The 24,194-nt window shown below is 41.3% G+C and overlaps 1 protein-coding gene across 1 annotated transcript in view; it reads left to right on the plus strand.

Moving 5' to 3' along the window:
• LOC306935395 (glypican-6-like) overlaps positions 1 to 24,194 on the plus strand; it is a 166,246-nt gene that overhangs the window by 80,930 nt on the left and 61,122 nt on the right. Inside the window, exon 6 of the mRNA XM_079518426.1 lies at positions 76 to 219. Within this exon, the coding sequence (XP_079374552.1) occupies positions 76 to 219 (144 nt within the window). The remainder of the gene's footprint in view (positions 1 to 75; positions 220 to 24,194) is intronic.

Below are 24,194 nucleotides of genomic sequence, written 5' to 3' on the forward strand. Positions count from 1 at the left end.
TCCCTATTTTCCGCGATATAATTCTAGCTCTTCAAGCAGTCTGAAGGTTGGGTGCCCATCTCTGTATAATTGCAGGTTTTTCAAGGTTGTGGTCAGCCCAAACCCGCAGGAATGAGCAGGTCTGCCCGCGGTGTTTCGGATGTGTTCAACGCCCGCTTCAGACCGTACAGCCCAGAGGAGCGGCCTACCACTGCAGCTGGCACAAGCCTCGACAGACTGGTAAGGAAGGAGACAGACAGAGCCAGGCTTCTGTTTGCAGGCGGGACGCTGCTTCACTGTAAACATCATTTGTCTTTGTGACTTGACACTGTTGATTAAAGCTGGTGATTCGCCATCGTAAGCCCCTGGCGCCGGAAATTAATTCTTTGTACTTGTCCTCCATTCAGGCCCCTCTATTGATCTGTGTTTGTTAACGAATCAACAACCTAACCCCAAGAGGGCAGAGGAAGGTGCGGCACACTAAAGTCCTGTGTCCTTCTCGTCTCTATGTACTTTGCAAATAGAGAAAAAGAGGACATGAATAGAATTTGTGAGATTGACCAAATCAATTGTTCGCGGAAAAGCAAACCTTTGCTTTCTATCAGATGGGTTGTATGTTTGCTGGATTGGATCTTTGTTACATGGATTTCCATCTCAAAACAACCTTGAAGCCTAAAATGCTGCATCAGGGTAAAGGTTAACGTGGAGCTGACAGCCCAATTCAGCTGAGAGACAGTTCTCATCATGGATTACCTTTACAGCAACGTTACCCTTCCAGTCTCACCTCTAGTCCTTCTCAAATTGGTTCCTTTAAATTATCCCTCAGTTATGTGGGACAATTTTCAAACAGAAGGCACTAAAGATTATTTTGAGCAAATTCTCCTTTAAAATTACCAAATTGAACTAATTTTACTCTTTGTGAAAGCTAGAGTACAAAAGTCACAAAGTGTTTTGCTCCACAATGAGTGTTCAAACTATCCTTCCTAGAATTCATACATCTTTTGTTGAGGTTAATAATAATTCACTTGGTTGGTGAATAATACAATGAAAATAATCACTTCTAATTATGATTTCCCGCAACTGCATTTTGTACATATTCTTTATATCCGATATTGTAATTGCCTTTCCTGTATGTGCAAGTCCGTTATGTCTCTTTCCACCTCGTCTCAGTGCTTAATTAAATCCTTATTTTCCTGCTTTTATGCTGCAAACCAGAGGATTGTCTGGAATGAGATGCATCACAGCGTAAGCTCCACAATTTTGTATTTGTCTGTTATTGCGACCGCAGGTCGCATTTACTATGGAATCGTGCATTTCCCATCAGTGTGTTGTTTATTTGGTTGGTTGGTTGGTCACCCCAGACATGATCACATGGTCATGCTTCGTGACATCACGTGACATCATCCTGATGTATGGAGATCCCTGATGTCATCAATATTAAGCCCATATATGGAGATCCCTGATGTCATCAATATTGGCCAGCAACTCCACATCTGACATCATACCTCAAACCCTTAGATCTCCATATATGGAGCTCACCTGTTCTGACATTCCATGTTGATCCTTCCCCATCCATCCTTCCTCTTCGATGTCTCCCTTTTGACTGATACCTGTCCATTTAAACTCTAGACGGGCACTAATAACCCAAAGTTATTTGTGCAGCGAAAAGTAGAGTTCTCAATAGGCCCGAAAAGTAATGCCCGGCCCTACCTGGGACCACCCTTAGATCTCCATATATGGAGCTGTTCTGTTCTGACATTCCATATGTTGATCTGACCTCATCAAACCCTGTACACACAAGGACCGCTCCATATATGGCCAGTACAAAATTCATTCCATATGTTGATCTGACCCCCCATGCCAAGGCGCCAGCACTCGCCTAGCAGTCTGCTGTCACCCAGGCGGATGCATGCACGCAACCTCGCCCGAGGTCGTTTCTCGCCCTCAGGTGTCTTACTGGTTCTGTTATTCTTGTAACCTATTGCACACTTCACTGTCATAAGATATGTTCTTATGACAGCCTCTCATACTCTAAGATTTCTTTTTAAAGTAAATGCCATGACATCTCAGTCCTGGACTTGATGGACATGTCAGGGCATGGTCGCGCACTGTGCATTTCCAATGAAAAATAGCTTTTTTAATAATGCATTAGCTGTTATTGCTGCGCGTGTTTCTTCTTTGATTTTTACGAGGCATTATTCCGTGATTTACATGTGGCTGCGTCTTCAACATGGTTTGTTTCTTGATCTTTCTGGGCTTTATTGTTGCCTCAAAGTGATGGCTGTTGAACGCAGCGTTTAACAGTCAAGTTGCTAACACCGCAGGGAACGTGTGAAGCATGTGCCGCAATGTCCTCGGCTCGGGAAGGCTTCTCCCGGGAGATCCGACACATACTTTTCCTCACCCACTATATCTATTCTAGACACATCAGAGTCCAAGACCCCCATTGCCTTAGCTAATAGAGTCAACTCCTCAAGGAAGCCAACCAATCAGCAGGTGACCTGCTCCATAAGAGCTAGCCGAGACGGGTGTTGCGACAAGTAGGGGGGCCGGTGTCACAGCTAGCATCTGCTCCACAATGCTCATGAATAATAACGAGCAATTAAGCCTGGTTCATTCTTATATACAGGTATATGTGTCCTGTGCTGAAAATAGCAGATCTACAAACTCACGGGTCGCACTGTGACATATTATACATTTGGCATTAGCCTGCTTGGAGAATATGTCAACATGGAGCTTATTTTGGTAATTTTGGCTGACATGGACACCTGCAGTGTAGAGGGCTCCATTATCAACATCCATGCACCTTGGGAGGACAGCTCACCATGTGCTGGTCCATACAGTATCCACACAATGTCACTATGACATTATCACATTGTGCTAGAAGAGGAACATTAATGATTGAAAAACAACATCCAGCTTTTTCTTTTTCTTTCTTTCTTTCTTTCTTTCTTTCTTTCTTTCTTTCTTTCTTTCTTTCTTTCTTTCTACGCAGATCTATCTATCTATCTATCTATCTATCTATCTATCTATCTATCTATCTATCTATCTATCTATCTATCTATCTATCTATCTATCTATCTATCTATCTATCTATCTATCTATCTATCTATCTATCTATCTATCTATCTATCTATCTATCTATCATCCATCCATCCATCCATCCATCAGATGCAAAGGTTCTGTTTGAACCATTATGGGTTCTATGGTGCTGAGACTGTTCACAGAACCATTGTGGGTTCTATGGTGCTGAGACTGTTCACAGAACCATTATGGGTTCTATGGTGCTGAGACTGTTCACAGAATAGAACCATTATGGGTTCTATGGTGCTGAGACTGTTCACAGAACCATTATGGGTTCTATGGTGCTGAGACTGTTCACAGAATAGCATTTTTTTGCAATCTCATCCCAAACTGTTCATGACCGGGCATATGGTCTTAGAGACTGTTCTTCAGTACCTATGACATTAATAATTGCATCTTGCCAGTGGGCGTGTTGATCTTACAATGAGGTGTGGTCTGGTGCATTGCTTACACACAGAGAAGGGTGCACTGCTGATAGAATGCAATTTTCCTCTGCAGCAAAGCGCATCTCCTCCAACATATATTTAATTATAAATATTTGAGTTATATAATCACTTTGTACAAACACTTGGACCTTAGTCCTGAACTTGTTTATCTGTCTTAAGGCCTTTTCAGACGGGAAGCCACTGACGCGCCTTGGTAATTCATTGTCAATGAGAGGCGGCCGATTATTCTGGACGCACAGAGAAGTTGGTCCCGTGAAATTGACGCGTGTGTGCTCATTTGTGCATGCTCGTTTGGGCGACTAGACCTGGATTGTGGGGAGCTTTTCTCCCACAATACGTGTCCCGCGCCCCTCATGAGCAGACACGTCACTGATGCAGGCGAGAACGCCTGCTGCGTCACTTGCTCCCTGTCTGAAATGCCCTTTATAGCTCTACTGTATACTATTAGAATCATGGAGCCTACGTCTCCAGAAAATGTATTATTCTCTGCAGTGTTACAGATAAAAAATATGTCATGGCCTTTTGTGTTGAAAATACTTATACTACTTATTTTCCAGAGAGATCGCTAGAAATGTTTTATTGCCCATTTTATAAGTTTAAAAGGTTGTTTATGTCGTACTCTGAAGCACATTTTTGGACACATATTAAATGACCACAGTAATATGTGGCAACAGAAAGGGAAGTATTTCAGTGCTCAGTAGACACTATTCAAGGATATCTTCAAATAATTGAAGAGCAAGGAAACATTGTGTCAAAGCCTTTTATTAACGTGGCAGCTCTGAATCAAGACAATAAAAACTCAAGCATTTTGACCTAAAGGGTGTGTGCGGCAGTTGTGGGTACTTTATGGCAACCATATTATATTCTGCCAAGTGTTGCAAACCCAGTATTAACGGGGGACAGAATCAGTTTACATGATGAGTCATGAAAATGTCTAAAATAAAAAACTGTCAATTACTACCGTTGTCAGAAGTGGGTTGTTTAGTAAGCGTTGCACGGTGTTGTTGTGTCACCTGCTCCAGATGAAGTGCGATGTTCTGTGAACATTCCTCGGTGAGGCAGACTACCTCCAGCTGCCAGCTGTTAAACAGGACGACTGTGTCATTCTCACCCCTGCAGCTCAGCCAGTTATCAGTGGCACCGCTGTGTGTGTCATCAGCAGGGAAGTCTGGATTCCCTGTGGGACATTGAACTTAACCACTTAAGCCTTATTTTAATTTTCTTTTTGAAATTTGTTCTTGTGGAAATTCTTTTTGAAGAGACATGTTTTGTTGTTGTTGTTTATTAGTCCTATAAGGTATGGCATGCTCTACATAGAGAGTGGGACGGGACACCATGGTTAAAGTGGTTAATTTATACTCCATTGTATGACGTGTTGCTCGGTGTCGCTTGGCACTTGCTGACAAGAACCTATGCTTGTAGATCTGCTCTTGTCGACAAGGACAATGTCATACGTCTGTGTGTGTGTATAATTCAGTCTTTGCTCCCCAGCACTTTGCCGTCCCCCGCTCACTGTCCTCGTTTACATTCTGGCACATCATAATTACCCCACGACAGTGTGACAGGGTTCGCACTCGTGAAGGTTGGCAAAGCGTTAAACGTGTCCTTTGATTAGAACTTAGTGTCAGACTTTGTCGGCGAGTTTTCGACTCAAAGAGTTGAGCGAGGGATAGCGGCCGGGGAGTGTCTGCGCTCATCTGCTGCCTTGCTTACGGGGAGGGGAGCCTGGAGCACTAAAGCCCACCTCCAGCTCAATGAGCCATGGCTGTATAATTGCCTGACATTCTGTCACAGCGCACACCCTGACTGCTCTGAGAGAAATGGAGATTTGAGTGTCCAAAGAGGGGATAAAGGCACGAGAGATTGCTAGACTCGGAGGGCATTATAGATGAGATGGGGGCTTTAATGTGACATTTGTAACAAGTTTCTTAGCAGTTTAGTTCTTTTTTTTAGTGCTGGGGAAGTGGGGGGTAGTTATTATCCATTTGGCTCTTATCGAATTCAGGGCGTGAGACAGTTTGACAGTTTACACTTCATCAAGCTATTAGTGTAAATAATGCATGTTTGATTTGATCAGGATGGAAATAATAGTTTTTCCTCAATAGGAATGTAATTTTGTGTTATTCAGTGTCTGATCTGATGTTTACTTTTGCTACTATTTTTACAGCAGTGTTAACTGCTATTATTATGGCGTGGAAGCCGTCTACAAGAGTCAAGTGTTTGTCTGTTCAGGGCTAATCTCACAAACCACTGGATAGATCAGCAATACATGTTTTGTACACGCTGCCACTGCCAGTGGGCCAAGGAAGTACCCCTACTCAATTATTTTCACATAAAGCTTTATATATAGGCTATATATATTTTATATTTACTTGTTATATGCTTAGTCCACTCCTTTCTTCCCTCTAGCGAAAATAGTAGATGCACAAGCATCTAGACCCTGTCTTGTTGTAACAGTAAATGTAGTAGCCTTGACATTCCTCCAGACCAATCGGTAATTTGTTGTATTGGTGCAATTACAGTAATACATTTCTTAAAGATTTTCGCAACTGGATACTCTGTGCCAATCTCCATACACTTGAAGAGCTGTGCTCTCTGACTTCATATACATACATTAAGTGGATATTCATGAATTGCACTGGCCTTGTTGTTTGTATTCAGACTGATATCCTCACTTAATATGGCCTCATGGGCAATAGGCAAAATTGGATCGTCGATCCTCCCACGGCAGGTGTGTATACAGACTATAGAATACTATTTTAAAATGTTTTTTTTAAATTGTTCAAAATACCCAGAGATGCCCAAAATAGGGATAGCAGGTTGTAAGTGGCTAATGAAAAGTCGAGAAGAAAACACGTGTAGTTGAATGGGCGTGGTTTGAGATACACTCAGAGCTGATTGCATTTGGGGAAAAACAGAAACGTTAAAGGACCACTTCACCACTTTTCAACATCTCTTCATATAATTGGTCCTCACTAATGTTCATGTTAAAACACCACCATTTTTTCCTACTCAGTCTGTGTCTCATAGGAGGGCTGTGGGCAGTTCGGACACCCGTCCACCAGTGACATCATCATTAGGCAGATTTTTTTTTAAACAAGATTTGTTTTAAAATATATTTAGATTTTTATTATAGTGAGAACGATGGCTTCAACTTTTGCATTGCAAGTTTTCAGGAAAAGATAGCTTGGATTCACCATCGATGATGTCACTGGTGGACGGGTTTCTGAGCTGCCCACAGCCTTCCTATGAGACACAGACTGAGTAGAGAAGAATGGTGGTATTTTATCATGAACATTAGTTAGGACCAATTATAGGAAGAGAAGTTGAAAAGTGGTGAAGTGGTCCTTTAACCCTTAGAAGATGAAAGACGCCAATTGGCGTCTTCATCAGAATTCCGTAAATGATCAATGACGCCAATTGGCGTCTTCACAGTTTTTGATGAATCTAAACATATTAATATGCTCCGAAGCGCTGTTTAAATTCCTGAGCTTATATTCCAACTACATTACCCAGAAAACCCGTGTCACGTGACACACGTGTACGTGTTGCCATTGGAAGCTGGTCCCACCCCCTGTAAACAGTGGGGGCAGAGGGAGTCTTCATAGTTATCATTGTTTTGCCTGTTTGCCGTCTCGCCCGAGCGATTTTCTAGCAGAAAAAGTTGAAAGCAGTACTATTTATTTGAGCGAGTTTTGTGGTAGTAGTATTGATCCATACGCGTCCCAGTCGCCTTCTCCAGGCGGAGTAGCCCTGGTCCAGTGCTTACAGCGAGACTCGCTGCTCCCTCCCTCCTTTTTTCATTGTCTCCCCATCGTCGTCCGATGAGCTATACCGGGAAACCATTGAAGAAGACGATCAACCCGGAATGTTTTGAGGTAATCTTATTGTAGAAAATGCCCTTCTATAGTGATCAGAAATCATAAGATGATCGCTACAAATAGATGCTTGGATAATTACTACTACTAGTCAGATCATGACGCCAGAATGACTCACCACGATGGCCCCCAGCCATTAGCCAGCACCGAAGGTGCTGGCTAATGGTGTTGGTCGGTGCATTGGTGCTGGCTAAGGGCTGGAGGGGGGGTTGGTGTCGATCGGTTGGTTGGTGCAGTACAAATGTATCGTAGCAGGCATGCACGCATGGCAGTACAAGTATTTTATATTGTAGCGTGCCTTATAGGCGATCTGATCTTTAGAGTAATGTTCGCTCCTTTTATTTACTGTCTACAAAGACGGAGAACAAACATGCATCGTTTACTGAAGCAACGCGTGGTTATGATGACGTTGCTACAAGGATCGGAGGGGGGACGGGGAGTGAAGCTAACAGTAGCGTATTATATAAGATCTGTATGACGTTTCATTGACGTCTGAGCTTGCATGATAATTGCATTCATTGTATATTGTATACAATCATGATTGTACATTGTTTAGTGTGTCTCCGTGTGATGATGATGATGACGATGATGTCAGATAGCCTACGCCCCCCCCCCCCCAACTGGCTATTGGCCGGGCTGACTACAGCTAAATGTTTATTTTTTATATATTTAGAACTGGCATCAGATGAGGAGGATGATGATGATGATGATGATGATGAAGACGAAGAGTCAAGACTGCGATGGAGTTCTCCGACACTGAACCGGATGCATTCATTCATTTCAGTTGTTGTTTTTTTTAAATTTAGCCTACACACACACACACCGTCAAGAACAACTGGAATGCAGTGGTTTGGGGACACTGGGGAGTTTGGGGACAACTGTTTTGTATGTAGGCCTATTTATTTTCTGTAATATTTATTATAATTGTATTATGTTAGTCATAAAAAATAAAAGACAAGCTTTTACAATGAGTTAGACCTGTCATGGCTATTTTGTTCACTAGTCTGAGGTTTATGGTTTGACTAAGCGAGTTTCAACTGTGATTTACTCTGTAACGGTAGATGGTAAGAACCCAATTTTTTTGTTATAATACAGTATACATTCAAGTCTATATTTTGATACATATCATGGGCACAAAGTCATATCAAAACAATGTCCTTGGATGAGTTTTTTATCAAAACTGTTTCTTCACAACAGGTTTTTGAGATACATGCATGAATAGACACGGTACTGGTAAGACTATGTAAACATGGTATATATCAAAATGTGCGTTAGAATGTCTAATTTTACCCCAAAAAAGAATTGAGTTTATATGATGTTCCATTTCAGAGCTAGGGGGACTTTTAGCTGGATAGGTCAGATTGATCATGACTGACCATGCTATTTATAGATGGCAAAATATCTACAGTGGTACATGTGAGAAACTTTTTATTTTATTTTAATTGAACTAGACAACTCACCCTTTAAAATGAGATATTGCATGGCTATGTACGCCCAGCAGAAAAAAAGTTATTTAGAAAATAAAACTTCAACCGGTCATAACTTTTTTTGTTGTCCTAGAAACACTACCCAGTGTAAATGCAGGCTCTTTTAAATGGCTTCCAACACCACAACTAAACATTTTATCAACTCAGTTCATTTTTTTCCTGGAAGCAGACAAGCCAAGCTTTCTCTGAAGGTCTTTCGTTGTCACACATTCACAGCAGAGAATTTTCAATAAATCATTCAAAAACGCCATTCTGCCATAGAGAAGTCTAAAAACTATATAGAAATCCATGAAACTCTCAAAGAGTTAAGAGGTGGAGAAAAGGTGCATAAAAGTACATCAGTACACCCAGGATGTTACTGTGTGTGTGACCATGCAGCTACAATGGTTTGAGACACTTGTCGGTGCTAATGGAACAATTGACCGAAATACATTTGATGTATTGTTTGTTTTTAGTTTTTAGCCATATGAACACAGTTCGAATGTTGAAGGTTTTTATTCCAACAGATTGTCGTTTTAGGGTAATTAAATGGTTACATTGCAAAAATGTCTCTATTTTAAAGTTTCTTTGTGTATTTTGGGGGTGTAAACATATTCCTCCACGTATAGTGTGGTGTGTATTGTTCTCCAGTTACACAGGGTAAGCACACTTGGGATTCCATGCGCGGCCAAAAGCCGCTCATGGCAGGCGTCTCTTCCTGGTTTTTAGACAGCTGGTGTACTGAAATGAAGCTCCACCCACGAGGCAGAATGCCGCGTCAGCCAGATTCCCGGAAGCTTCATTTCCATCCACCAGCTGTCTAAAAACCCGGAAGAGACGCCTGCCGCTCGCGGCTATTGCCATCTTGGTGACGCTAAAGTGTGCCTGCACTGACACGCAGCCGAGCACCTCCCATTAGTAGCAATGTGTTTCTGTGACGCAACAGTATAAACACAACAACATCATTCTTGTTGATATGATGTTGTATCTTGTAATAAAAGTATAAAGTGACTTTACCCGTCGTCCACTGTCAAGTCACTGTGGTAGTTTTGTGGTCTCCACACCACAGCTGTGCGTTCTGACATTATTGATAAGATTGTCTAGTAATCCATTCTTCTGCCATTTATTAATTGCACACAATGTGCTGTTTAGTGCTGTGTTTAAATCTTTTTTTTGTTGTGGCTTTCGCCTTTATTTTATATTTTTTATAGAGAGACAGACAGTAGGCTGACAGGAAATGGGGGAGAGAGATGGGGGAGTGACATGCAGTGAAGGCCGTCGGGATCGGGAGTCAAACCCGCGGCACACTGCCAGGCTCGGGCTACCGGCCAAGGTGCCTGGACCGCTGAGCCACGGCCCAGGCCGCTGTGTTTATATCTTTGTAACTACCGTTGAAAAAAATGCTGCTGCTCAAGATAATTACGATGATGATGATGATGATGATGATGATGATGATGATGATGATGATGATGATGATGATGATGATGAAAATGAAGAAAAATGCGTGTTGTCGCAGTCCCAGTCTGTCTCTTATATAATTGTCTCAGTTATCAAACCATGACATTGTTGTTAGAAGAAAAGCTCAAATATTGATTGAGATGATAAGTGTAGTGCAAGACCCTGTGTAATTCTTCATAACTAATGATACTTTCTGTTGGTAAGGCTGTAACTTCGCCACATGTTGGCACGGCTGATTCCAGGCATCACTTTATGTGTGAAAAGGTACCTTTGTACATAATAATAATGTAATATAAATGTAAGGCTTTTGTACATTATTTGCTATTTAAGATATTCATTATCATGGGGAAAGTGCAATGTTGTACAGGTCAAGTATGTAGTAGCCTAGGTTCAAGTAGGCCTATGTGAAAATAAACAAAATAGTTAATTATCATCTCTTTTTTATTCTTATTTAGTTACTAGTTACTTGTAGGGTTTGATTATTATTATAAAACATACACTTTACCACAGTTCTATATTTATATATTGCATTGATACCTGTGAGTACTTTTCCCATCACTGCCTACTTGTAAGTAAGAGTTTAACATTTTAATGTAATATGAACATGTCCCCCTTGTGTCTCAAACCACAGTATCCGGTCACACATACTATATCATATTCTTTTGAAAAATACAGAACTGACATGCACATTTATGGTATCACAAGTTTATTGTGTGATTCGTGGCCATGCACAATAGAACAGTCAAGTGAAACATCAGCATGTGGTTTAGTGAAGTGAAGTGCCAGGAAACAGCCATCCATTCCATTCCCAAAATCCTGACCCATGCATAATCCTGCCGCTGTCCATAGCCATTTTAAGCCACTAAAACATTCTTGTTTTGGGTACGGCTTAATGGAAATAAGTAGGCCTATCCACAGTTCCTTCTCTCAAAGTTGTTGTATTTATCCACTCTATGCTATTATGTAGATTCCACAAATTCTAGCATAATTGATACCTTCCCTAAGACCACATGAAAATAAACAGTCCAGAAACAGACAATGTTATTATTTGACCGAGAATTTTATAGAGTTTGGAATGAGGGGTGGAACTCGTGCATGTAAATGTGACAGCTGAAAATGGTATCCACTTGACACATTCGGAGCATGACGGCAGTTATGAATCATCACCTGAAGATGGCCTTCAAGTTAATTAGAAATGATTTGGTCCAAACTGGAAACTGTTTGTGTCGCTGTGTAAAACCCATGGTGCTGGGAGAGACAACAGATCACACACATTACACATGACATTTAATACAAATATGGATGGATATAAACTCTGCTACACCTTTATGAATGTCACAAGGAATTTAAAGCTGCCAATCCTGAACTCATTACAATGGATATAACGTTATTTTAACCAATCTGTATAGTAGTACATCTGCACTGGTTGGAAGTGGTCTCCCTACTCTGTCATTGTCATTGTCACTGTTTGACAAGTATTATTGCTTGAAAGCTCATAAGCACAATATTTCTCCTTGCCAAGTAGGGATTTCGTTGTCTGGGGATCTGTCTTGGAAGAGTGGAAGCAGTTTGCTTGCTTTCCCATGCTGGAGTCTGGGTTCAACCCTTAAAGAGGACTGTGTAGTCTGGGTTCAACCCTTAAAGAGGACTGTGTAGTCTGGGTTCAAACCCTTAAAGAGGACTGTGTAGTCTGGGTTCAAACCCTTAAAGAGGACTGTGTAGTCGTAACATTGGTTTGCATTGTGGTTACAAGCTGTATGACAAAAACAAGAATGACACTCATCATTAACTGCCAGGTGAAACAAGCTCTCTCCGTTGTCCTCCTGTCCTCCTTTTTTATTTTATTTTTTCACGTGTATGTTTCTTTTATTTGTCAGAACCTCACGGCCGTTGTTTGCGTTTGTTTCCGACGTTCTTTTGTTGGTTCAATCACTGTGTTTTGTTATGGCTTTCCTGTAGCTCCAGACAGTTAGCTCATAACATTAGCCGCTGTTGTCAGTGGCGCGTGATACAGTGGCTCCTCGCTGCGGCGTTGCAGTGTGGGTGCAGACTTCTGCGTTACGTCGTGTCAGGTCTTAGGAGGCAGCCAATGATGACTGGTTCACTACTATGCGATTGGCTGGCGGCGTTTCAGAGTATGGGGTCAGACTCAAATTGGCTTAGGGGCAGCCAATCATGACTAGGTTGCTATTATACAAAGAAAAACTCAAATCCCAGGTAGGAGTTTGCGACTTTGAATAACCTTTTCACACCTGTTTATGCCTGAACACGTGTTTATAACTATTGGCTTCAATAATACAATTATACAGTAGTCATACAATAGAACACAGAAGAGCAAATTATAATACACATAATGTTCACTGCTAATTGTGTACTCTCTGATATAGTAATCAAATGAAAGCAAAAACATTTGATTTTCTCAGAATTCAACACTCTCTAGTGATTGTTACATAGAAGCACATATTTCACACAAAAGGGACAAGCAAGAAATATTTCCCCAAACAACAGGAGGGACGTGATGGCTCTCAAACAGCTGTGTTTACTGCTGCAGAGCTGGTGAGGAAGTAGCCTTTATTCCCCAGGATGTCACTTTGCCCTGCTTGCGTGGAAATGTGAACAGCTGTGGCATTGCACCACATGCAAATGCCCTATACAGTAGCTGTGCATTTCACCATGGGTCCAGATCCGAAAGGGTTTGCGGGCCTGTGTTCTGGTTGTTCCCCTCATGACAAAGAGCACTAGTGTATTTTAATGAGCTTTGGTATGACGGCAAGGCTATACGGTGATGGCACCTTGCGCACTTTGTTAACGCTTTATTTTTAGAAAGGTTTTTAACTACAGCATATGACCTTCACAACTCTGCAGCTATACTGTCCACATTCACAGTATGCCAATATAATCACCACTGGTGTGTTCACTGTGAGATTGTTGACGAGGCAACTATAGCACTATTCTTGCTTTCTAAGTCAGGAGGCATGAATCATAGAATTTGGTGGTGGAAAGTATTTAAGTACATTCTCTAGTACTGTACTTAGTACTTCATGAATATATAAATGCTTTCGCCTTTATTTTATTTTGTATAGAGGGATAGGTATACAGTAAGCTGACAGGAAATGGGGAGAGAGATGGGGGGTGACATGCAGTAAAGGCCATCGGGATCAGGAGTCGAGCCCGTGGCACACTGCCAGACTGGATTACCAGCCAAGGTGCCCAGACGGCTACGCCAGCCGCCCAGGCCTATATAAATGTTTTGATACTAAGTTTAGTTTATACAGTGCCTCTATTCCACTACATTGCAAAAGCATATATTGAGGATATACATACATAAAAGATAAATTGCACTTTTGAGCTTCATACCGTACCACTTGTCAACCGACCACAGGATAGGGAGACAACCACGGCAGATTACTATGAAAACCTGCAAAACCTGTCAGTCCGTCATTCCGTCCGTTGTTCCATCCGTCACGACTCCATATATGGCCGTCAGTCCTTCACGCCTCGTGACACGTCACGCCACCATATATGGCCGTCAGTCCCTCAAGCCTAGTGACACGTCACGCCACCTATATGGTCGTCAGTCCGTTACGCCTCGTGACATATCACGCCACCATATATGGTCGACGCTCCATATATGGCTGTCTACATATGGCTGTCTCCATATATGGCTGTCTCCATATATGGCTGTCTCCATATATGGCTGTCTCCATATACTGTATGAAGATCACGACACTGACCTCATCAAACCCTGGATAGCCAGCCATACATGGAGAAGACTGGATCATCACCTAGATCTATATGGAGCCGGCCAGCAACTCATCTGACCTCAAACCTTAAACCCTTAGATCTCCATATATGGAGTTGTGCTGTTCTGACATTCCATATGTTTATCCTTCCCCAACTGCACTTCCTCTTTGATGTCTCCCTTTTGACTGATACCTGTCTATTTAAACTCTAGACAGGCCTGCCCCAAAGTTATTAGTGCAGCTGCGCCCGGCAGCCGTCCAAAACTAGAGTTCTCAACAGGCCCGGAAATTAAGGCCCGGCCCTACCTGGGCCCTCATCAAACCCTGTACACTCAAGACACTGCCCCCGCTGCCACCATAAGATCTCCATATAAGGAGTTGACCTGTTCTGACATTCCATATGTTGATCTGACCTCATCAAACCCTGTATACTCAAGACACGCTATTATGTGGCCAGTACAAAATTCATTCCATATGTTGATCCCCCATGCCAAATGCGATAGCACTCGCCCAGCAGTCTGCCGTCACCCAGGCGGATGCGTGCACGCGACCTCGCCCTTTAGGTCGTCTTACTGGTACACAGTGTATGCAGTAACCATATGCTTTGGTCAAAATATTGTTTTATTCAGTAAAAGGTTATGGATTATAGCTTTAATGCAAGGCTTTTATATGCAACAAGTATTTCTTCTACATTGAGTCCATGGGTCTATGGGGTCTTACTGCCTCAGGGCCTCCCCACCACCACCTCTAACACACAACTGCCTACGCCTACGCATACATTGCATGTACTTCACACAACTGCCTGTCTATTCACATTCATAGGAAACCAAACACATGTAATATTCATAATTTATAAAAAAAATAAAAATAAAATAAAGGTTATGTACTGTAGATGGCATCTCGTGAAGGATTTACAAAACGCTGACAATATGCAGTAAGAATAGACAGGAAAACAAAACAACATTTGCATTCAATCGAGATCACATACGAACTCAGAAAAATGTCCAGGAGCTTTCACACTTAGCACACAATAGCAGAATGTCCATGACTCCATGTACGATGTGTTCTCACACAACTGTAAATAGTCTGTTTGATGTGGTGAGGTGTCTGGGTAGGCGCACGCATTAGCTCATCTCACTTCATCACTGCATCATCCTCACAACTCCCTCACTTAACAGGAGGGAGATGCGAGGATGAAATGTGTTGATTTCCTTCCACAGAAAAAAGAAAAACTAACAAAATATATAATAATATGCTTAGAAATGTAACTGCTTGACAAACAAAATGCTATAAGGACTGTAAGATCAATGGTTACATTTACCAACACACTGAGATATGATAAAACATCACATTCATATTTTTAGTTCAAATATTCTCAAATTTAAAAAAAGTTTAAAATGATGAATGATTTATAAGATGACACTGATTTGTCAAGCCTGCATCAGGTAGGGTGTTTTTGGGGCCTGGACTGCCTGGCCACCCTTTGTAATGAGGCGGGCTGTGGGAACGATCATGAGGCTCTAAGGCTGCGCACAGGCTCGCAAGGTTTCAGCATACGGTATCTGACATAACTGGGTTTTGCACCCTGTCTGTCCGTCCGTCCGTATGTCCGTCCGTCTGTATGTCCATCCATCTGTCTGTGTACAGCTAATCTCCGGCACTGTTAGCCCGTTCGCTGCCAAACTGCACACACACTCCCTGGGTGAAAATTCAGAACCTCTGCCCTGAATTTTTCAGATGAGCCGTTATAGCACGAGGTGGATTTTTGCTAAACACGCTAAATCACACAAATCCGTACACAATTTCTCTATAGTAATGTGATCTACACGTATCTGTCCCATTGTCCATATACCATTCTGATTGGCTAAGATTGGCTTCCAAAGTTTGCAGGATTGATCCGTTTTCATTTATTTAATTTTTTTTAACTCATGAATACAGCTTGTGATTTCCGTAAGATTTTGCATGCACATTCCCACTAGCCCGAGGAAAAATGCCACCCTTTTCACATTGTTAGTGGTCCATTTTTGTAAAACACATTTTTGGAACAAAATGCCTCAAATCATGAATGTAGCATCCGATTGCCATGAAAAGCCTTAGAAGACATGGCACCCTTTTGTGTCAGGTGCCTTTTTGTTGGATTTCCACAGCATCACATGACAGACATTTCCTTGCACAAATCTCATTCTTGGCAACAACCTGATTCTTTTTCTGAATTTATTTCTCTGGTAGTGAGGTTAAAAATTGGCAAAATGCAAACAAATGCATTCTGTCAAAGTCAAGTTTGTAATTGTTACGTAATGTTCTTGAGCGTGCATGATGAGAGAGAGAAGATGAAACATAATATTTCAAAAACCATCTTTCAAAAACCATTCATTATAAAACACTAAAATTGTACTAATTTTGAAACCCTTCCCAAGGCACATACATTTTCAAAGCTTGAGCATGTACTGTACAAGGCCTGAATCTATAGAGAGTTTACTATGCGGCAAGAGCAAGTTACACAGTGAAATCTGAAATGTTAATTTACCTCTGGGAGGACCATTATAGGTCATTTTTTACACTGATAGTTAAATTAACACTGATATGACTGTGAAGAGAACCTCGGGGCTTAGTTAGTTACTGCAGTTCTCAAGTTCAAGTGAAATGTTGTGTTGTGTCCTTAAATCCCTCCTCATCGTCAGTATATGTAAATATGACTGAGTCGGTTGTCACTCTATGTGGAGACCACAATCCGAAGAGATCTACCAAGAACAAAACAAACCAGCCTCACGTTACAGAAAGTAGAACAAAAAAGCAACATATCTCATTAATTGGCATACGTTTGGGTAGTGCTGCACTAATAATAGAAGGTGCTAATAGTGAAATTGTCCTGTTAAATAAGCCTTACAGGACAGAGCGGCAGAGAGAACATTGACAGCCGTCGCATTTAATTTGTTTCTATTTAGTGCTCTATGCCTTCATCATAGCTATGATTGACTGTTGTCTTCAATCACAAGTCATGAACCATCAAATTTACATTTTAGGCCAGTTTCCTGCACAACATCTTAGTTGTTTACTCTCGTTTTAGATGTGAAAACTGACTTCTGCAATGCTACTTTGCCCTTTGGTGCTTTATACAGAAACAAACAGTGATAACCCACACAATACTTAAAGTGAACCCACGGTTGAGAGAAGGAGTTAACAGCTGCAACAGCTTGATGTTTTCAGCACAACGCCATGTCACACACGCTTTCATCAAGGAGATCCCATGTTATTGTTTGAGTCGTGTTTACTCCCGTTTTCCTCCTTGTTTTCTCGTTAACCGAGCTCCATCCATGGTTTTTTCTTTCATGACTAATGGTGCCATGAAGGCTACGCTGCTTTTCATATCTGTCAATGCATTAATGAGAGACATTGGCCCCATTACACTCTGGCCTGGTTGCTCCCCCGGGGAAGCAGGGCAGTGGGGAGAGAGCCTACCAATGATTGCTCTGTTCTTTGCCACAGTGTGGAGCTTCCCTTTAATCATCTCCCCTTTTCAGAACTTCTCCAGTTGTAGCCTAGGGCAAATCACAAGCACAAACTTACCGCCATTTCATCAATATTCTGTCATTTGGCCTCACCATGGGATCCTTGTGTGATAAATTGTGCTCACCATGATAAACTATATTGCCTAACTGTGCAGTCACCAAGGGACTGAGTCCGGGTTTGCAGAATATTGTGTAAAAAGGACCTCTGTGAATATGCTACAGTACACTGTGGTGGCAATAGACAAAGTGTAAATAGTCATAACATAATTTTAAAGCACGTAAAAGTAGCCTAGCTCAAATGTCCTTCGAATCTCAGAGGGTGGTCACATAACATATTTTGTTATGATGTTAGTGTTTTTTTTTAAGTTTTATTTTTTTATGAAAATGATATTAGCCCAAAGAGATTGGGGCCATTAAGAGGTAATTATGCACCCCTCATAACAACACTTGTTTCTGCTATTTTTGGAACAGTCTGTGTTTATTTCTTATTAAACAAAATGTGTGATGAATTATTTCTAGTGACATAAAAACATAAATATGCACACCAAATAGCTTCCATTAAAATATTTTAATTTTTAATCATTTGAGTATCTTTCTCAGACTTCTGAGAAAATCAGAGGAAGATCCTGTGTGCCTTGAAACATTGCAAATCAAAATCCTTTCAATGGGAGCTATTTCTATTTGGTGTGCAGATCTTTCTGTTTGTATTGGTATTGGGATATCAATTACTTTTTTTTTAATTTGATTTCTTCCACACCCGTTAACCATTTTAATCCTTGTTTCCCAATTTTGGGTTATGTCATCATTAGCTAACATTAGTTAATATTCCAGACTTCTCATGTTAAAGTAAGGCAGTGTATTTCAAAAGACCCCCTTTCCCATCAATTGTTGGTTATATTAATATTAGTGGGGGAAATTTCACCAATTCTAGTGACTGAGATAACCCTGTATCCTGTTACATGTTACATTACAACTAAGTCAGTGTGGGGTATAGGGATGTACAGTAGTAGACACATACAGTAGATACATCATATATTTGATGTGCCTTAGGCCCTTATCTCCTTTTCTAACATTGAAATCACATATTTTAAAAAGTACGGTATGCATGACAACAGTGGGAGGAATGATAAATATGCATTGCCTTTGTTTATTGCATCGCTTGCATCCGTGTCTTTCCTTCAATCTCTTGTCAGGTACAGCATTAAGATGGATCTTCCAGCATTTCTGCTACTGTTCAAAGCCCGTGTTGTAAACATCCAAACAAACTGAAAATAATAGCCACATTTGAATAACAATAGGATTTCACTTCATGTCAAGTATCATCTGTGTCTGAGAAGCCGCGCGAGACCTGTCTCACAGGGCTGTCACAGACGGTGCCATCACTCCTGGGGCTTATACGAGTGATATGCAGGCTGGGCATGCCGTTGCTTTGTTGAGATGTCCACGGTAAATCATGCTCTAGCATTCTACTCTGGCAGATTTATGCCAGGACATGATCAGGTGTGATCAGGGGAAAACAAGGACAGAGTCTGGAGAAAGCTTGGGGGCCTCTGGAATAGTGCTAAAAAGAGTGGAGCATTTACAAAGTCTGCAGTCTGCAGACACCATGCATGGCATAGCTTTATTTGGTTGTTTCGATGCATAAAACCCCCCACATACACATTTTTGTCTCAAAGTCCCTGTATCATTTTCTGACCGGTGACTGAATCAGAACCCGCTTTGGTGCAATATTCCCATTTGTGGGAAAACTGAAAACCTAAACACTTGGTTGATCGCTGTCTTGCCTCATCTATTGCAGAGTCACAGAGGGGAAACATATTTGCTTTTGCCCTCTGCTGATGGATATTGATTGGATGAAAAGAGCCCACATCTATATGCACTCTGGTGGCTATACCTGCTCGAAGCATCAACCTCTATCACCTTTGAGACGACATGCTAGACAAGGACAAAAGGATAAAGCAAGGGATCTACTCGCATAGTGGAGACAGACTATCCTAAACATTAGGACAGAGGTTTTTTAATTGTTATTACCGCTGTCTGGCAGAAACCTAGTATCTCCATATTTCATCATATTTCATATGAATGCCCTATTTTGTTGTGTAAAAGTAGCAAATATAGTCAATTTACAACATCACAACGCAAATATTAATAATAATAATCGATTTTCACCTATAATGATATTCTCAACAGATGGATGCAAGGTTGAGAGTGGGTTTTGTAAATGTTTAGCCAATGAAAAGTATGACGTGTAACTAAATAATAACTACATTGGAACACCTGTTCTTTTTCCATTCCCTTAAAAGTAATGGTTTTGGACATGCAAGGTTTCCGCCTGACAGCAACGTTATGCTTCCGTCTAGCCAATATTATTTATTTTCTTTTTTTAATATGTAAAAAGTGCTTTAGAGACAGATGGTGGGGTCTTGGTTGAGAGAGTCTGCAGTTTATGGGTAGACCTGAGCCCAGGAGGAGGGCTTTATGAGGTGTTAGACACCCAGTGATTAAATAGCCATGTCCAGGGACACGCACCCATAGGGCCTCCCCGCTCTGACACTCGACACTACTGCTGAACAAGCTGAGTGTTCAGTGCACAAACACAACCTATACACAGACTTGGAGGACAGTCTGATCCTGTCTCTGTCTGTCTGTCTGTCTGTCTGTCTGTCTGTCTGTCTGTCTGTCTGTCTGTCTGTCTGTCTGTCTGTCTGTCTGTCTGTCTGTCTGTCTGTCTGTCTGTCTGTCTGTCTGTCTGTCTGTCTGTCTGTCTGTCTGTCTGTCTGTCTGTCTGTCTGTCTGTCTGTCTGTCTGTCTGTCCGTCTGTCCGTCTGTCCGCCTGTCCGCCTGTCCGCCTGTCCGCCTGTCCGTCTGTCTGTCTGTCTGTCTGTCCGTCTGTCCGTCTTTCTGCCTACAGTACTGACACAACATTTAAAGTGATATTGAACTTTGTAGAGCCTTGGGTTGTAATTATAGCTATCCGGCCATGATCTGAGTCCAAGTATTGCGATTCCCTTTGCAAAAATGGTCTACCGTAATCAAAATCACACTTTGTATGAACATAAAATAATTGTTTTTCGCCTGTTTCACCTGCTGGCAATATCATTGTTGCACAGTACACATATGTTAGTGGCCTATTATATTTTGAGTAATGTGGCAGAAATAAAGCCATTTCACTTTCCCCACATTACATAACAGGACTATTTAATATAGTGGCTGAATCTGCTTTGTTTCACTTCATTTTAAATACCAAAAGCATACTTTTTTATGCCCAGGTAGCAATACAACCAAAGGTTATACCAAAGTCTTTACAAGAATTCTGACATAGGGTTCTTAAGAATGTGATGAAGAGGCAGAGTTATTCTTACTGTGGGCTTTCTCATTTTGAGAACTCAACGTGGTCACTGGTCAGAGAGAATCTTATGGCATGGAAAGCGTTTGGGGGAGCTGAACCAACTCCTTAACTCTGTAATTGAGATGCACAAAGAATATAGCGTTCGTATCAAATGAAAAACTATTTTAATGCAAGACAGGAGCAGCGGTTGCCAGGGAAAATAAGTTGATCGAGGAGTTGTCTGCCCCTTGTGGTTTAGTGGGCAGTGGCGAGACCTACTGCCCAGTCTATGATTAGCCAGGACATGCACTAATTTAGCTCAGACTTGCGGCAGAGGGATGTGCTTAATGTCAAGTACTGTAGCGATGACATCTGTTGATATTAGCTTGAAACAAAGGACTCACTGTTAATTTATCAAAACGTTGGCATATTTAAGCAGCCTGAAACCGAATGTCTCACAAGGATAAAGAACGAGAGTGTGTGAGAGAGAGATTTTTATAATTTAACAGAGACAGAAAAGAGAACAGAGAAGGATAGGGGTCAAGTCAGGCTAAGGGGGGTGAGCTGCACAAACGTTGTCAGGGGGAGATGGTCCACCTTACACTCTCATATCACTGTCGGGGGGGAAACCTTGTATGAGCAAAATGGTTACTTTTCAGGAAGTGGAAAAAATAACCAAAATAAGATCCAGTGTAGTCAATATTTTGTCGCAAGCTCTCGTAACAAAATATTTGCCCTACTTTTCATTGGTTAAATATTTATGAAACCCACCGACACACTTAACCATTGTCACTTTCAAAATAGACCAAAAATAGCAGAAATAGATAATCTACAAGCTCACAACGCTTCACTACTTAAAAGTAGGCACTGTAGGGCATTATTATAATTTAAGAAAAATAATAATAAACATTGAAATATGGAGATACAAGGTTCTTGCCCGACAGGGACGATATGAAAGGTTGACAGCTCTTCAATGGGGCATCATCTCTCAGACAGTTAAAAGAACCTGGGTCCCTGACATCCTGCAGCCGGCATGAGTGTGACAGAAGCTTCAAAGCCTGTGACACGTCAGCTTTTGATCTGAGTATAGGCAAGGGCATCTGAACACCACTGGCAGTGGTCAGAGTACAGTTGACTCACATTTGTATGCTGAGCCGAACGGTGGCATTCAGCCACTTCTCACTGAAGAAGAGACACACAGGCCAATACCAATACATGTGCCAGGTCATGCATGGATGCACGAGTGTACTGTATGTGCAAACGTACATTCATCATATGAGTTCAAAGACTGATAACACGTGCCTTTAGAAATACACAAAGTGTATAGGTAAACACAATACTATACAGAATAAGCTTAGTACTCATGATATACGTTGTTTGTCGAAATGGGCTACTCATTCTTTTGCCATGAGCAAACAATGTGTATTCAATATGTTGGGTTTGACATACTTATTCCTATGAGTTGAAAGGTGAGGCCATGCTGATGTGACAGCCTGCTGTATGAGCACATATAGCATATTTATGTAGCATGTTTAATAATATTTACTTGCTGAATTAATCCCCTGTAGATGTCTATAGTATCTGCCAGTTTATCCTCCTTCTTTCCCTGTTGGTATTCCTCTCAACACACCATCATGGATAAACAGACGAGATGAAAGCAAATGAGTCAAAGTTTACAACTGACCGATTGATGTTGAGAATACACACAGCAAGATCCTTAAGGTTGATTTAACTCTGAAAGTGCAAAAATTGACACGCAATTAAGGGTCGTTCAGTCATTGGGCCTTATTCACAAAGCGCCTCAGTCCTCACTATCAAGTGTACTAAAGCTGGACTCAGACCTACTAGAACTAGAATGAATAAAAGTCCATAGTGCACAAGATAAAATGACAGTTCTATGATGCCTACACTAACGTTTGAGACCAGCGAGACAGACCCATCGCAATAATAAAATGGAAGGAGAGAGGGAGTGCAGACAAAGAGGTGAAACCACAGTGAAGTAATTAATATATGGCTCAGGACAGAAACCAGGGAGAGGGCAGAACATATGGTTGAGGAGAAAAGGATAGAAATAGCAGAGAAGACTCCACTCTTCTGCAGTTTTCATGAATTGATGTTTAATCATGACTTTACTAATCACTCCCACTCCCCAGTATTCTGAACCCAAGCACTTTTTAGGTGACCTCTATCAAAATTCTAAACTCAAGCACTTTTTAGGTGACCTTTACAAAACAAATGGCGGATATATTTGTTTTCTTTTTTTATTATATATTTTTTAAGTTGAAGCAATGGAAACATCTCAGCTGTCTGTTTGAGCCTCTGCAATCTTGATAAATACAACACTGAATCAATCGCGCATTTCCCAACTACATTATGCCTGGTTCTGTAAATCTGAAACTAAATCCGTCTTTGCAAAGTTGTCCGAAACTGATCCCTTAACCACACACCCTGGGGGTACTGTTAAAAGATTCTGTCACTAGCCAAAAGTGCTGTCTCAAACCTTGAAGAGAAATAGATTATAAATAATATATGATATACTTAAAGCAGAATAATGAAGGCTGCTCTGTTTTTTTTAGCACTAGTTTACCACATATGGATGTGGGCAATGTATAGAACGCTGGCCTCCCAAATGCTGCGTGCCAAACATCTTAATCTTAGAGTAGCTGTAAGGAGTATGGGTTTCCAAGACACTTTTCTTTTTACCACAAAGAAATAGCATATTTCAGGAGTTGTGTTGTTCAAACTGTCCACACATGTATTACATGAGAAGGAATGAATAGGAAGGTGCCATTTGTGATCGATTACTTGGATGAGGATTGAATGAATGCTATATTCTATTCAAACAAATAACTTGACAGACAGACAAGATCTCAGCCCGCACGTCCCCACCGTAAACGCCTCTCATGGGTGTCTTGTCAACGCTGATTACAGAGCCATAACTACTGCACACTAATGGCACCTTTAATGTCATCAGGCACCAGAATAGTCACTATCAAACGTCAGGAGGATAATCATCATCATTTACAATGTCATTGAAAACAAAGGCAGTGTAATTTCCTGGTGTGAGGCATGGGGTGAGGCGGGGTGCTTCTTTCTGATCTCTCATCATAATTATATGGATTAGAACATCACCTCTATTGTCTGATGGCTGTTTGTAGAAAACGTCCCTATTTCACATGGCCATGCACTACCTTCCACTCCATGCTTCGTCATGTGGTGTTATGTGGATATCATATCTGTTTGTCATCTTATCGTGGTAGATCTTTTATTGATTTGTTTATTTTGTTCTGTGTTTAGATGCGT

This window comes from Electrona antarctica, assembly GCF_951216825.1.
Source record: "Electrona antarctica genome assembly, chromosome: 13".
Taxonomy (NCBI): domain Eukaryota; kingdom Metazoa; phylum Chordata; class Actinopteri; order Myctophiformes; family Myctophidae; genus Electrona; species Electrona antarctica.